This window comes from Bos mutus, chromosome 3 (assembly GCF_027580195.1).
Source record: "Bos mutus isolate GX-2022 chromosome 3, NWIPB_WYAK_1.1, whole genome shotgun sequence".
NCBI lineage: Eukaryota > Metazoa > Chordata > Mammalia > Artiodactyla > Bovidae > Bos > Bos mutus.
Genome location: NC_091619.1, coordinates 74,935,622 through 74,951,091, shown reverse-complemented (window position 1 = coordinate 74,951,091; position 15,470 = coordinate 74,935,622). Strand labels below are relative to the sequence as shown.

The following is a 15,470-nucleotide window of genomic DNA, read 5'->3' as shown; positions in this document are numbered from 1 at the left end:
AATTGTGAAAAAACCAGCCTTGCTCGCCTCTTATCTTTTTCCTCTGTGACTTAAAACCCACAATTACTGGCAACCCCTAGATTCTGAGTTACTCAGCTGGTGGTGGCAGCGATGGCTGTGTCTGTGGCTGAAAAGCAAAAGGGGAGTTAAATTTTACCTGCCTCGGAAGCCAGCCTTGTGCGAACACAGCCCTAACCCAGCTTTAGGACTTCTCCCATTAAAAAGTTCACAGATGCCCTCCTGTTGGGAAGACCACCATGTGAGAAGTCCAGATTGGGGGGAAATAAAAACGATTTCCAGCTGCTGTATAATTCAAAGGACAAGCTACAAGTTTCAAATCCTGAATTCCACATTTCATTTCAGTAATAAATATGTGATTTTTCAATTCTTTTTCTTAAGGATCAAACTCCAAATTTATTAGCCCAGTCATCAAGGCAACTCACCAATCAGCCTCTTTCTTTTAGGAGCTTATCTTTTCTCTCCAATATGAAATTCTTTTAACAAGGGAATTTACCATCTTCTGCATACAACATGTCATTTCACAGTATTTCATGGTGGAAAAACAGGGTTCTTGGTCCTGCCTTCCTCAGCTGCAACCCAGATGACTTTGGAGAAGTCACATAACTTCTATAATCTCTATTTGCAGACTTCTAAGAGGTTTTCTCCCACATACCTTTGCTCCCTTCTTGAATTATTACTCTATTCCCAAATATTTTAATTTACATATTCATGTTTACAGTCAAATATAATTAAATCATCCCTTGTGCACATAATCTCCTAAGCGTGCTGAGAATTTCCCGCATCTTCTATTTCAGGGTGTTCTCCAGTTGCTTCACTGGTTATCAACATGCAACTGGGCACTCAGGGGGTCTGCCTATACCATGAGGGCAGAACTCTTTCCTTGAGATTCATGAACCTCTGAATCCCACAGATGACCTTCAGGTCTTCAGTTGAAATATGAATACAAACTATCTCTATGGGGTTTGTGCACATTTTTCTCTCAAGGTCAAGGTTCTTAATCCAAAGTTAAGAACTGCTGTCCTTAAGTAGTGAAAGGCCTGTGGCTAGCATCTGTTCAGGTCCTTGTTTTACACACTGGGTCCCACTGCTGCCCTTTCTGGGCTACTATGTTTTCTTCAGAACTTACATTTATTCTCTCTGCTCAAGTCCAGTAACTCACCTTTATTGAACATTTATTCTGTATACTTCCTATGTAAAAACCTCATATATGTATTACTGTTTCATCCTTAAAACAATCCTAATAAGCGTGGTACTACTATTATCTCCATTTTATAGATAAAGAAAATGAAGTATAAGGAAATTCAGAAACTTACTTGCCAAAGGTATCATAAATCCATTAAGTGACAGGTCCAGTTTTTGGCCCAATACTCTGGCTTCAGAACAAAATAAGGCTGCCCTTGGATTGCCTCCTTGCCAACAGATAGTAGAGAGTCACAGATTCCACCATCTCTCATTAAGACTCCACCCTTGAAGGCTCAATTAAAAAACTGTATTCACAGTGAGTTAATCATTTCCCCCTCCTGTGTTCGTGGAATATTCTGGGCACTTAGCACTGAATACACTAGTGTGATTTTTTTGTTTCTTTCTCTCCTAACTAGACAGTGAGCTCCTAACTAATTCTTTTGAGTACATCTCAAGTATTTACTGTTCTTGGGGCTGTGCTAAGTATGGGGACACAAAGATGAACAAGATACAGTCCCTGCCCTCAAAATTCAGTGTTTCAGGATAGAGAGAAGTAAACAAAGAAGGACCATGAGGTTTTTAAAAATTGTATTATGAAAGATAAGGATTTATCTTTATACCTTAATTTCTGAGTAAAAAATGCCAGCACACAGTAGAAGCCCAATAAATGACCACTAAATGAATGCAGGACTTTGGAAAGGGGGCCTCAGAAGCTGGGCTGTTAAATTTAAAAGATCCACCATCCCTTTATGAAAACTCTTTGAGGTTATTTATATACTGACTCACCTAAAAACTGCTTCCTGAGTTGGTGTCTATGATACATTTTTTAATGTCAGACTAAAAATACACTTCCAGTACACCAACCCTGTCTGCCTACCCAAGGACTAGAAATGAATACAAGGTAACACATAACAACATGAAAGACAAGAAAACTCACTCAACACTAAGTTTACCCACTAACATAAGGGCATCCATCCCCACCTAACAGCATCTTCTAAAATGGTTCACTCTTGAGGGTCTTTGAAGTAACTGAAGGGATACTCATGAGATTTTTATAGTCTAAGAAACTTAAGTGACTCATGGACTTTCAGCAAAAGAGACATAGAGTGGACAGGACCTTAAGGGTCATCTCATATGATTTCCCACTCAGATCAGGAAGCCTCTCCAGGGCACTATCGATGGATCCATGTCATAGACTCAGCGGGATCGAGGCACTCGATTTCCAAGATCACTTATGCTTATAACCCCTCTATATCTCAGCTAGGAGACTTTGAACAAATCATTTAACTTCTCTCATCCTCAGTTTCCTCTCATTCCATACGGGAGAACTGTTGAGATGATCAGATGAAATAAAAATAAAGTTGTCATACTCAGAGATAATTTGTTTGCAAGTAACAGGATTTTACACACACTAGCTTAAGTAGAAATTAGCAGGAAGGATACAAAGGTATCTTGAGAAGCTCAAGTGCCGACAAGCTTGAGGAACCAGAACCAGGAAGAGAAAACTGTCAGGGAGAGATTTATCATTTGTAGTCGATTGTAATTATACCCCATGGTCCTTCATCTCCACTTTTCTCTTTGTATCCGGTTTTCCCACTCTGCCAACCAACTTTCTCTGCTTCTCCAGGCATGAGACGAATGATGGCTGCCCAGGCAGCCCTCAGGACTTTTCAGTTTAAATGCCAATGAAGGTGAGCCTAGAAATAGTGAACCCCAATTTCGTATAAGACAGAATCTGATTGTTCCCCCTTGGGGCAAGGGCCCATCCTAATCCAATCAGCTATGACTGAGGGACTGATTATGTGGTCAGGTGCCCATTCAGAAGGCATGATGGAAGTCCACACTCTGAGGGAGGAGAAATAGACAAGTTCTGTAAGAAAATGATATGAAGCCAAAGCAAATGGCTGGCAACAGAGACAACCACCAGCATCTCTAATACAAAAGTACTTTGTAAAGAAATCAACACTAAATGCAAGTTATCACTGTGGTCATCATTATGATTGCCCCCTCAACCAGCTCCTGCTTGATTGCTACCAATGACAGGCTGCTCACTACCTAGAGAGACAGCCTTTTCATTGCTGAACATTTTCATCTATTAAAACTTTTCTACGTGGCAGCAATTTTTTAAAAAGACACTAAATTCTTCTATCTTCCCCTAGCCCTTACATTTAAAGAACATATAATCTTGTCTGTTAGGTCAGGCCTGGGCTTTCCCTTGTGGTCATAGTATGAATAACCAGTAAGACAGCAAAGATAGATTCAGTGGACAAATATCTTAAGGAACAACCTAAACCAGAACGATTAAAAAACCAGAACCTCCTCTTCCTTCAAAGAATTACTACCTCTCCTACTAATACCATGAGCACTAATTTACTAAAGCAAAAGAAGAACCGGAACCATTTTTAGCATCAGTGTGTAGATAGTACGAAGCTATTGAGAAAAGTGTTTTTTTCCATTGTAGAGTCCCTGGCATTTTAAGTAAAATTCTGCTTTGTATAACAAAGGATTTTCTTTCTCCATCTAACTTTCTTTTGCTTTCAGAAGTATCATTCAGAAAATAATTTTACTTCTTATTTTCTTAGGTCACCCCAAATAAAGGTATGATTTTCCATAAAATAACCTTACATTAGTTATGTGATGACTGACTGGCATTTAAGTACTGACAATACCCAAAATTAGAAGAGGAGGTAAAAAGCACAAAATGTCTTATATATAGTGGGGCGCCATCAAGGAATCTGCTGCTTGTGGTGGCTTTGCTGCTCACATTTTTCATTGATGTTACCAGGCTTTTATTTTAGTAACCAGGATATACTTGTTATGGATGCAAAGAGAATCTCCTCATTTATATTCTAAACTCAGAGCAGGAAATGAGACACGTGGGTGATCTGCAGCTGTGGCACTATAAACAGGACCAGCCTACCTCCTAGTCTAGATTCTAGACTGCACTACATTTCCTGAACTTGAACTTGGGAGATTGAAAAAAAGAAAATATACCATTTTAGAATGACCAGTGCATTCTATCCAAGAATCTTAAGAGGCCTCTGTCTGATAGAAGCCTCACTGACCTGTATATTTAGTCTACACAGTTGATATACAACCAGGAGATCCTGCTCTGTCTCCAGCCAGCTGTGCTACAGTGGGCAAGTATTGTAAGGTTCCCTCATCTCATAAATTAGTCCTTTAACATTTGGGGGCCCATTTGAAAATCTGACAAAAGCCTCAAAACCTCTTATTCCCAAAACACACATAAGTAAACAGGACTAAAATTTCACACAGTATCAGGGGCTCATATGGTCCTCGAAGTCTACCCATAAAGTCCTGTTTAAATTATTAGACCAATAGCATTCTGACCGTTCTTCCAGTGCTCAAAGTCTGCAATCACACAGTGGATGTTTAGTAACAATTACTACAGATTATTCAACACCATGGATGAGTGTTTTGCTAAGACTAGAGACCAATCCAACACAATCTACTTTCTAATGCTAAATTGACCAATAAGTCAATGGATGACTAGAAGAAAGCGGGAGGGATCTCATATAACAAACTATATGTGTGCTCAGTCGTGTCAGACTCTTTGCAACCCCATGGACCATAGACCGCCAGGCTCCTCTGTTCATGAGATTATCGAGGCAAAAATACTGGAGTGGGTTGCCATTTCCTCTTTCAGTGGGTCTTCCCAACCCAGGGATTGAACCCGCGTCTCCTATGTCTCCAGCATCAGCAGACGGATTCTTTATTACTGAGCCACCTGAGAAGCTATAGCAACTATCAACATTAAAAAAATAAATAAATAAAGTCTTGGAAAGGTTTTGAAAGAGTCCAACTCTGTTTCTTGATTGAATTTGTTCACTTGGAAATACATAACACAAAACCATTGAGCCAGAAAGTATAGAGATCCAGACAGCTTTATAGGGATGCTGTCCAAGTCATGGGCTTACACATATCACACCCAAATACAACAAAGCCAAAGGTTCTCACCCTCCTGCCAATATAAACATGTTCACAATGGTTAATTTCAATTGTTCCTGAAGATTCCCTCAAAGGGAAAGATAATCCATGAATGAGCATAAACAAACATGATGTCTTTAATATTCACTATCCTGGGTTATAATCAACAAAATACGGTCCTCTCCTGTGATTTTAGTTTCCTTCTATTTTAAGTCAGGTAAGTTACGTAAGATGGAGTTATTATACTTGTAAATTCTAGGTTCTAGCCTTGGTTTGAAGAGGAAACACAACTCTATAAGAAAGAGGACTGGCCATGTAAATTCATCTTGAATATTGACAACCTCTCTACCTTTACTCACCACCTCAAACCCCACTCCATTTAAGGCTGCTGCATCTTTCTGGTGTGTTTTGAGCTTTCTCAGCTTATCTTCTTTTGAGGGGGTAGGGAGAGAGAAGAGTAAAATTTTGAAGTTTTTATTTCTTCCCCCATTGACACCGGGGTAGGTAAAGAAATTTACAAAAGAACTTTAAAACTCTTGGTGTCACTAGCCTATAATAAAAACTATCCACTCAGAAATGTTTCTTTATGAGACTGTAACTTAGTCATAAGAAGTCTCTTTTAGGGAAGGTGGGGGAATGGGAGTGGGAGGGTAGAATTAGATTTCTTCTCAGTGACTTGCTTCAACATAGTTTGTTAAAGAGGATTAGCTGATGAAGCATGGAATTCCTGTTGTGTGGACACCATATTACCAACGGTCTGCTCCATCACACCAGTTACAGTTTTACGGTGTAGAGAGTCCTCTGCTCCATTAAGCTCTCTTAGTAGACTCTTCTCGAGAGGCATCCGAAAATTAAGAACCACAGCTCTTGCTGATGGTCAACAATAAGATCACAAAAGGATTCCATCTTTTCCCTTCTATAAATCCGCCCCAATCATTTTAGATAAAGTGACAGTTCATTTTTTACAGTCAGTAGATTATTCCTTTCTGAGAAGGCAATGGCACCCCACTCCAGTACTTTTGCCTAGAAAATCCCATGGACGGAGGAGCCTGGTGGGCTGCAGTCCATGGGGTCACTAGAGTCGGACACGACTGAGCGACTTCACTTTCACTTTTCACTTTCATGCACTGGAGAAGGAAATGGCATCCCACTCCAGTGTTCTTGCCTGGAGAATCCCAGGGACGGGGAAGCCTGGTGGGCTGCCATCTATGGGGTCGCACAGAGTCGGACACGACTGAAGCGACCTAGCAGCAGCAGCAGCTTGTTCCTTTATCCTAATTATCTTCATCTGGTGTCTACCTAACATGCTACAACAGCTATGCAAATGAAAGAGTACAATCATTTCATGAAAAGTTAGGCGGTTTTCTCCCAGGGCACTCAGACATCTGACTTGAAAAATGACTGGGTAATAATGTTGTTCTATATGTTTACTAGAAATATTCCAAAGAAATATTTTCAGTTTGAGAAAAGAAAAATCACCTGTTAGAGAAATAATTTGATCATTTCATGTAGTCATTTGCAAAAGTGAAACAAGTTAAGACTTAGTGCTCAGTTGCAAAGTACAGCATAGGGCTCAAGGCAAGACATAATGACTTCATTACCTAAGAACAGAATACCCTGGCTTTCCCCATTTATCAGTACTTCTTCAGCCTAAGAGATTTTTAGACATCTGAAAATCCTAGATTTACTGCTAAAGACAGATCAATCCATCCTGATGCTTCCTGCCAATGAATTTCAGTGCTTCTATTTCAAGAGAAAATTTGAAAGCTGGGTAGACACATGTTGAAAAAATAAACAAATACCTTTTTCTTTGGTCTCAGCACCCAAGTTCCTCAAAAGAAGCCCCATAGAGAGTCTGAGGTTATGCTAAGTATGTGACTTGCAGTCGTAATCAGTAGAGTGATATTACATTACAAGTGAGTACCATTTCGGCCATCCCAAACCTGTATTTTAAAAATATCTGTGTAAATTGAGTGATTGATAAAACACTATGAAAAGAAAGGTATACCTCCACTCTAGATGATATTTTCAAATAAAATAATTTGTTGTTACAGAACTATCTAAGCCCATCACATAGATAAACATTCGTTTTTTCCAACGATTAACCATCCAGACACCAGGTGTTTAGGCTGACTTTTTTCTGACATTTTTTAGTCTACTCACTCCCTCCATTTTCTAACTCTCCAGAGCAAAAACTGAAGTCCTCTGTCCTTTTCAGCTCTAAAGAAGCACCATGTTTATGCCCTGATAAACACATTAATCCCATGCCTCTGAAATGTTTAGGTAAAAGTCAACCACTGACCCAAACACAGATTTCAACAGACAGGTCTGCTGTCTGTTGAAACAGACAGAATTCGTATAGTCATCCCTCATTATCCACGGGAGATTGGTTCCAGGACCACCCCCACCCCCAAATCCCCACCCAGTGATACCAAAATTATGGATGCTCAAGTCACCTATACAGAACAGTTCAGTAGGCCCTCAGCATCCACAGATGAGACACAGAGAACCACCTTGAGTTGGCATTTACTGAACAGTCCAATTTCCCAGGTGACGTTAGTAGAAAAGAATCTGCCTGCTAATGCAGGAGACACAGGAGACGAGGGTTCGATCCCTGATCAGGAAGATCCCCTGGAGGAGAAAATGGCAACCCATTCCAGTATTCTCTCCTGTGAAATTCCATGGACAGTGGAGTCTAGCAGGCTACAGTCAGTGGGATCGCAAACAGTCGGACATGACCAAGCAACTAAACAACAACAACAGCCAGTTTCCAAGTATCTAGAAGTCTCTAGATTCTCTTTGACTGGCTTTCCCTTCCCAGTTCTTGCAGACTATTGTTTTAAAAATGAAAGTTGCTCAGTCATGTCTTTGCGACCCAATGGACTATACAGTCCATGGAATTCTCCAGGCCAGAATAATGGAGTGGGCAGCCTTTCCCTTCTCCAGGGGATCTTCCCAACCCAGGTCTCTTGCATTGCAGGCAGATTCTTTACAATCTGAGCCACAAGCGAAGCCCAAGAATACTGGAGTGGATAGCCTATCCCTTCTCTAGCAGATCTTCCTGACCCAGGAATCAAACCAAGGTCTTCTGCATTGCAGGAGGTTTCTTTACCAACTGAGCTATCAGGAAAGCCCTTTTAAAACTATCACTATTTACAAGTTGAACTGGTTACTACTTTTCATACTTAGCAATGAATGAAGTAGTAGGTTATTTAAATGTTTATTTTTAAAAAATCAAAGTAGGGGGACTTCCTCGGGGACCCAGTGGTTAACACCGTGTGCTTCCAAATGCAGGGATATAGGGGATGCAGGTTCAATCCCTGGTCAGAGAATTAAGATCCCAAATGCAGTGCTGTACAGCACAGCAAATAAATATTTAAAAAAAAATGCAAGTAGGAATTCTGTTTAAAATTGCTCTTTCAAGTATACTTATTTTGCATAACAAACATGGACTATCTTTCTCAAATAAAATATACACATTCTCTAAACACTTTTATTACTATAAATTACTCTATAATATCATTATTTCCCCCTCCAAAGACATAGAGATTCCCTAATAGCTCAGTTGGTAAAGAATCCGCCTGCAATGCAGGAGACCCTAGTTCAATTCCTGGGTCAGGAAGATCGCCTGGAGAAGGGATAGGCTACCCATTCCAGTATTCTTGGGCTTCCCTTGTGGCTCAGCTGGTAAAGAATCCTCCTGCAATGTGGGAGACCTGGGTTCAATCAATGAGTTGGGAAAATCCCCTGGAGAAGGGAAAGGCTACCCACTCCAGTATTCTGGCCTGGAGAATTCCATGGACTGTAAAGTCCATGGGGTCGCAAAGAGTCAGATACAACGACTTGCACGTTCACTTTCACTTTCAAGACATGAGTCTGATGAAATCTTGGAATTGATGAAACAATGACCAGTTTTTAAAGTGAATGTCAATGCTTATTCAGTTTCTGAGGGATAGTCAAGATCTCAAATTCTAGCCAAAACCTGTATCATCTTAAATTGAAAGTTTAAAAGGAATAAACAATTTAGCTCCAAATGACTGTCATGTAAAATATATAGTCCTTTGATTATTTTGTCTGCTCAAAGACCCTTAAAAGATACATGAAAACTCTGCATGTGTGTATAAAATCCTAACTTTAATAGTCCAAATGTGAAATCTCTTATTATTTGAAATCTGAAACTCATTTCATAGACTGCCTAGGAAAGCTTAAAGAAAAAACAGGATTGGTCCTGATGCTTCCTTCCATTTGAGGTAATATTGCTAGCACTGAATCTTTAATAAACAGAAAGTCATGCACATATAATAGGATCTTATTAACCACATTCCCAATCTTTTTTCTTCTGCCCCACATACTGCTATCAGAAAGGCATTCAAACAATGATAAAATGTAAAAAGTAGACAGGAGGTTGCACATACTCTTTAATATAAGGATCAGGGGGAAACCTAGATCTACTATGTCCCATAAATATTATGATATGCATATGTCTATATAACTCAGCAAAGGTATACCATCCCTCTTTAACTGATTTCCTCTTTAATGTCCATTAGCAAATGGTAAAGAAAATGCACTTAAGAATATTCTCATGAACCCAACATATAACATGTTCAAATTAAAGTCAACAAGCCCCATCACAGCTACTGCTCAAAATAAGAATTTTTTGATCAATTTGGTTTTCTTGATGGTTCCAGTTTATTTATTGAAGCGACTGTTAGTTGTCCATCTTATTAGAATTTTAGTGTGTCCCTATTAAGTATAGATTTTCACGTTATAAGAAATTAAAGGATGTTGTTTAAGAATCTTTAGTCCACTCTTTTTCTAGATGAAGATAAAATGTATTTTGGAACCTGAAGATGTACTTGGGGGAAAAAAACCATACAATGCATTCACATTTCACTTACATATAGCAGTGTTTTAGTTAAAGCCTCATCAACACAGATATTTTTGATGTTTAGATTTAATATATGATGGGAAGCAATTCCTCTGTGAAGTTATTCAGATATGTAATAGGTTCTGACCACCAATTAGGATGGAGGGTGGAATTTCCCACATATCCAATAATTCTGACACCACTATCTACCCAGAGATAACATCAGATTCCACAGGTAAAGGGCTCGGCCTTACAAAACTGTCCCTCTCTTCAGATGCCAGTTGCAAGCTCAGTTGAAGCTTCAACCTTCTGATAAGACTGTAGACCAGACCAACAGCTTGACTGCAACCTCAGAAGAGTCAGCCAGAGACTCCCAAGTTAATCTGTGCCCAGATTCCTGACCCAGAGAAACAGGGAGTTGATACATGTTTATTGATTTATGCTGCTAAATTTTAGGATAATTTGTTACCCAGCACTACTACAGCCAATACAGAGCAATTATTTAATTTCTATTACAGAGTAAATCATTTCCTTTACCCTTGGAGTTAGGAGTCTGTCTGGGAACATTATATGGAAATACACAACAGGCAACCAGCCCAGATAACAGAGTACTGTGTCCTTGACCTTCACATCAGAACATAAATCAGTTAATCTACCCATGTCAGCTTCCCATGGCTCCTCTAATGATGCTAATTCTCCTTTTCTTGAATACATTCTGGGAACTAGGAATACAAAAACCCAAACCTCAAGGTATACACATTAGTTTTAGTCTCCGTTTTTAACCTCATAGCAAATTTCCCTTCCTGAAGCTCAAACATTATACTGTATACTCCTCTCATTATAGCACTTAGCTTTCTTAATCATATGTTTAAGGATCTGTTTCTCAACCATTTCTTCCCTAGTGCTTTCTTCAATCTTGTATCTTCTGTATCTAGTACTTAACACATGGTTGAAACTTAGTAAATTTGAATGAATAAATGTGTTACACAAACGATGAATGAGCAAGCAAGTCAATAGGCAAGAGAGTAGGAATAATAGGAAGTACCCCTTGAATGTGTCAGTTGTTATTAATATGAAGGTCCAAGTGCACATCAATCACTCCTTCTAGCTAAAATGCTCTTCCAGGGACTTCTCTGGTGGTTCAGGGGCTAGGACACTGCACTCCCAATGCAGTGGGCCCAGGTTTGATCCCTGGTCAAGGAACTAAATCCCGCATGCTGCAAATAAAGATCCTGCATGCTGCAACAAAGATTGAAGATGCCACATCCCACAACTAAGATGCAGCACAGCCAAAAAAAAAAAAAAAAATCCAAAATAAACTAAATTAAAAGAAAATGATCTTCCACTTGCACCCACCCTCATCTCCAATTCCTTGTCAGAATTTTCACTCGTTAATACTCACCTCAAAGATCTGTCTGCTCACCTTTACACACACACAAGTGCACGCATGTGTATGTGTGTATGCTAAGGCAGACTTCCCTTTCTCTGCTCTAAAGCCTTCTCTTCATACTCCCACAGCTCCTGGGTATACTTTGGACACTGTACTGTAATGATTGATTATTTGCCTGGCATCTCCACTGTAAGCCCCTTGAAGGACAGTGTTTTCATATGTATCTACATGTCCAGCCATCAGTTCAGTGTGTGGTAGCAGTGGGTACTCAAAAGCAGTCTGAATTAATGAGTAAAAGAGTGAATGAATTAGGGATAGAATTACATTTTGAAAAATGATCTCAGCATAATCTGTTCCAGATAAAATGTCAATCAGGCATATATACTGTTCTAACTCCTAAGGGGAGTAAAATTAATATACTTATGTATCACAATAATTTCTGATACAAGAAAATTAGAATTTAAAAAAGTGCTCTAATCCATGGACAAATTCCCTATACTATTCCCAGATGTCACAAGTGAATCTGCCTCTCAAAAATCACCAATCTCCCCCTCACAAAATGCTGATATACCTCATGCCCTCAGAGAATTGAATCACAACTGAGCAAACTAGAAAAATAACCTGATTTTATGGGAAAATGGGAGCTCCTGGGTTGGTGCTCCCATTTTGACAGGTATATTTTTCTTAGGCAATGGCTTAATTCAAAGCCTCACCAGAAAAGACATTTGGAAACATGGGACCTGTCAGAAATTCTCAAATCACTCCACTGGGTGAGCTCCCTTGTGGCACTAAGGCAATGGAACTTGGCTAGAGCAGGGCTCCTAAGCCAGGCTGCCTGGCTTTGAATTCCAGCTCTTCCACTCTCTGGCTTTCTGACTTTGGGCAACCTCACTGATGCCTGAGTTTTCTCTCTGGAAAGTGAAATAAGACCCACCTTTAGGAACTGGTAGGAAGATAAAATGGGTTAATTCAGGTTGAGCACTCAGAAACGCATCTAGTAAGTAGAAAGTAGTCAATAATTGTCACCAGTAACACTATTATTTCACTCCTATTATACCTGACTCTGAAAAGCCTGAAGAGAGAAATTCCCCAAGACAGGAGAGGGGTAGGGAGAGTGCACTTACTGATTTGGTTGTTCAGCTTGAATGCAATGTCCAGCTGCAGGATAAATAGCATGAACTGGAACCAAGGACTCATCTCCATGGAAGGGAGGGGGATGTGGACAGAAAACACAATGTCATTGGCTTCAATTTCCCTTGGAATTGCTTCCTCGATGTCTCGGATCTTGTCACATTGGTTGGGTCCCCAAGGCATTAACCATTTTGCCTTGTGATGGTTTTTACGGACATCCACACATTTCACTGACATGTAGGATACTGCCGTTGTGGGTCCTGGAGCTGAAAAGAGAATGTTTTTCTGTTTTAAAAGAATCATCCATGTAAGTGCCTAATTCTGCCTAACATTCTTTCCACTACTGTCCTCTCTCCATTTTTCACACTGCCTTTCATAACTTAGGCTCATTAATACCAAGTGTTAGTCCCTCAGTTGTATCCAGCTCTTTGCGACTCCCATGGACTATAAGTCCATCAGGCTCCTCTCTCCATGAAATTCTCCAGGCAAGATTTCCTTTCTCCAGGGGATCTTTCCGATTCAGGAATAGAGCCTGGCCTCTGGGTTGCAGGCATATTCTTTACTGTCCGAGCCACCAGGGAAGCCTATTAATATGAAGTGAGTAAAAGTTGCTCAGTCGTGTCCGACTCTTTGTGACCCCATGGACTATACACTCCATGGAATTCTCTAGGCCAGAATACTGGAGTGGGTAGCCTTTCCTTTCTCCAGGGGATCTTCCCAACCCAGGGATCAAACGCAGGTCTCCCGCATTGCAGGTGGATTCTTTACCAGCTGAGCCACCAGGGAAGCCCAAAAATACTGAAGTGGGTAGCCTATCCCTTCTCCAGCAGATCTTCCCGACCCAGGAATCAAATCAGGGTCTCCTGCATTGCAGGCGGATTCTTTACCAACTGAGCTACCTGGAAGCCCTATTAATACCAAGAGATCTCCCAGATCCAGGTGAGGATCCTTCAGTGATCTCTAGAGGTGTCATAAAGTATACCCGAGAGCCTTCTCATTGTATTCTTTCAATAAATAACTGGTGATTGAAAACATGTGTAGCCAGTTTTGTTCGGTTACCTCCTCACACCAAATAAATGTCACAATAATCAACTATGCTTCACTTTCACCTGCCTGAAGGCTTGGAAGGCACTGGGGCTTCACAGAACAGTGCCTGAAGTCAGGAAACCTGGGGTCTGAGGCATGGTCGAATGACTTACTCTCAGGTAATTTGGAATAAATTGGTTAAACAAAATATATTGCTTCAGGATCCTCATCTGAGAAATAAGCTGGCTGGCTTCTAAAATTCAATCAAGAGACACTGATGTATAGAACAGTCTTTTGGACTCTGTGGGAGAGGGAGAGGGTGGGATGATTTGGGAGAATGGTATTGAAACATGTATAATATCATATATGAAACGAGTTGCCAGTCCAGGTTTGATACACGATACTGGATGCTTGGGGCTGGTGCGCTGGGACGACCCAGAGGGATAGTATGGGGAGGGAGGAGGGAGGAGGGTTCAGGATGGGGAACACATGTATACCTGTGGCAGATTCATTTTGATATATGGCAAAACCAATACAATATTGTAAAGTTAAAAAATAAAATAAAATAAAATTCAATCAAGATGGTTGGTTTTTGAGGCTTTTCTACACTGAAATTTTACAACACTTCTTTTGATTGAGAGAAAGAATTATTTTGACTTTGGGATCCCATTGAAGGTACCTATCAGAGACTGGGAACCCAAACACCGACTTGACACTTGAAGGATATACTAAAATATGATCCCTGCATTTTGAGAGGGATCATTTAATTTGATAGAACATTAACAACACAATTTTGTAATTATAAAATGGCCATATCACTATAAAAGAAAATTTGCAAAATACAGAAATGTTGAAGTTCAAAACAACATTTACCCAAAATCCCACTTGAGAGAAGGAACCACTGCTGTAAAAATATCAAAATATTATGTTTCTTTCTATCGCTGTATACTTAGATAAAAATTCAGAGAGGAATTAATTTGCATAACTTTAAAATACATACTAATATTAACATATGTTTTTATAAAATAGGGTCATACCATACATAGTTTTGTAGCGTTTTCTTTTCTATTCACTTAGCAAAGCAAAGTAGCACAGTGGTAAATAACACACTCTGTGGAGCCAACCCGCCTGGCTCCGTCATTTCTGGTCGTCTCACCATTAATTCAAGCTAGCAAAGTTAGGGGTGAATTTCTAAACCTGTGTGCGTATTACTCTTACTATCTCTTAAATGGCAATCATAGTAGTAACTAACTCTGAGTCACTATATACATTAAACAAGTTAACATATGAAAAGTATTCAGAACAGTGCTTGAAAGTACATGAAAAAATACAAAATTTTAGCTGTTACATGTAAGTATTTTCTATATAATTAAAAATTTTCCTCTAGTGGTTGCAAAATAATCATGTGATATACCAATTTAATTTACTTACACCCAAGCCCCTTGGTCCAAAAAGTTTGTCTGTAAATAAGAATAATTCTTTGCCTAATATGTTTTGTTAGTAATTTACCTCAGCTCTTCCAGCTGCTGCCTTAATTTGTTTATGGCACATTTTAATACTACAGAGAAGTTCCAGATTTCATATATAATCTCTCCTTTATATTTTTTCCACTCTTCTGTATATAGAGAGATTTTCTAATTTCCAGATTCAGTAGTCACCTTTATTACTTTCTATTATTTTTAACAATTTCATTTTTTAAAGTCGCTTAGTTGATCCACTTGAAATTTGGTTTGCTACTAGGGATGAGGTGAAAATCTATTTTTATTTTTCTAAATCTTTAAATTATTGCTTACTGAACAAATGCTTCTCTTTTGTTGATTTATGACAGCACCTTTGTCTTATGTTTACCAATAGATTTTTTCTGGACAACCTACTCTTTTCCATGTACTGTACTTTTTTCTCTTT

At 39.4% G+C, this 15,470-nt stretch overlaps 1 protein-coding gene across 4 annotated transcripts in view; it reads right to left on the bottom strand.

Moving 5' to 3' along the window:
- WLS (Wnt ligand secretion mediator) overlaps positions 1 to 15,470 on the bottom strand; it is a 116,696-nt gene that overhangs the window by 63,169 nt on the left and 38,057 nt on the right. For 2 of the 4 annotated variants that reach the window (XM_070367862.1, XM_005895773.2), the window contains exon 2: positions 12,533 to 12,805. The exons of the other annotated variants lie outside the window; for them this stretch is intronic. In XM_070367862.1, the coding sequence (XP_070223963.1) occupies positions 12,533 to 12,805 (273 nt within the window). The remainder of the gene's footprint in view (positions 1 to 12,532; positions 12,806 to 15,470) is intronic. 4 annotated transcript variants of the gene reach the window in all.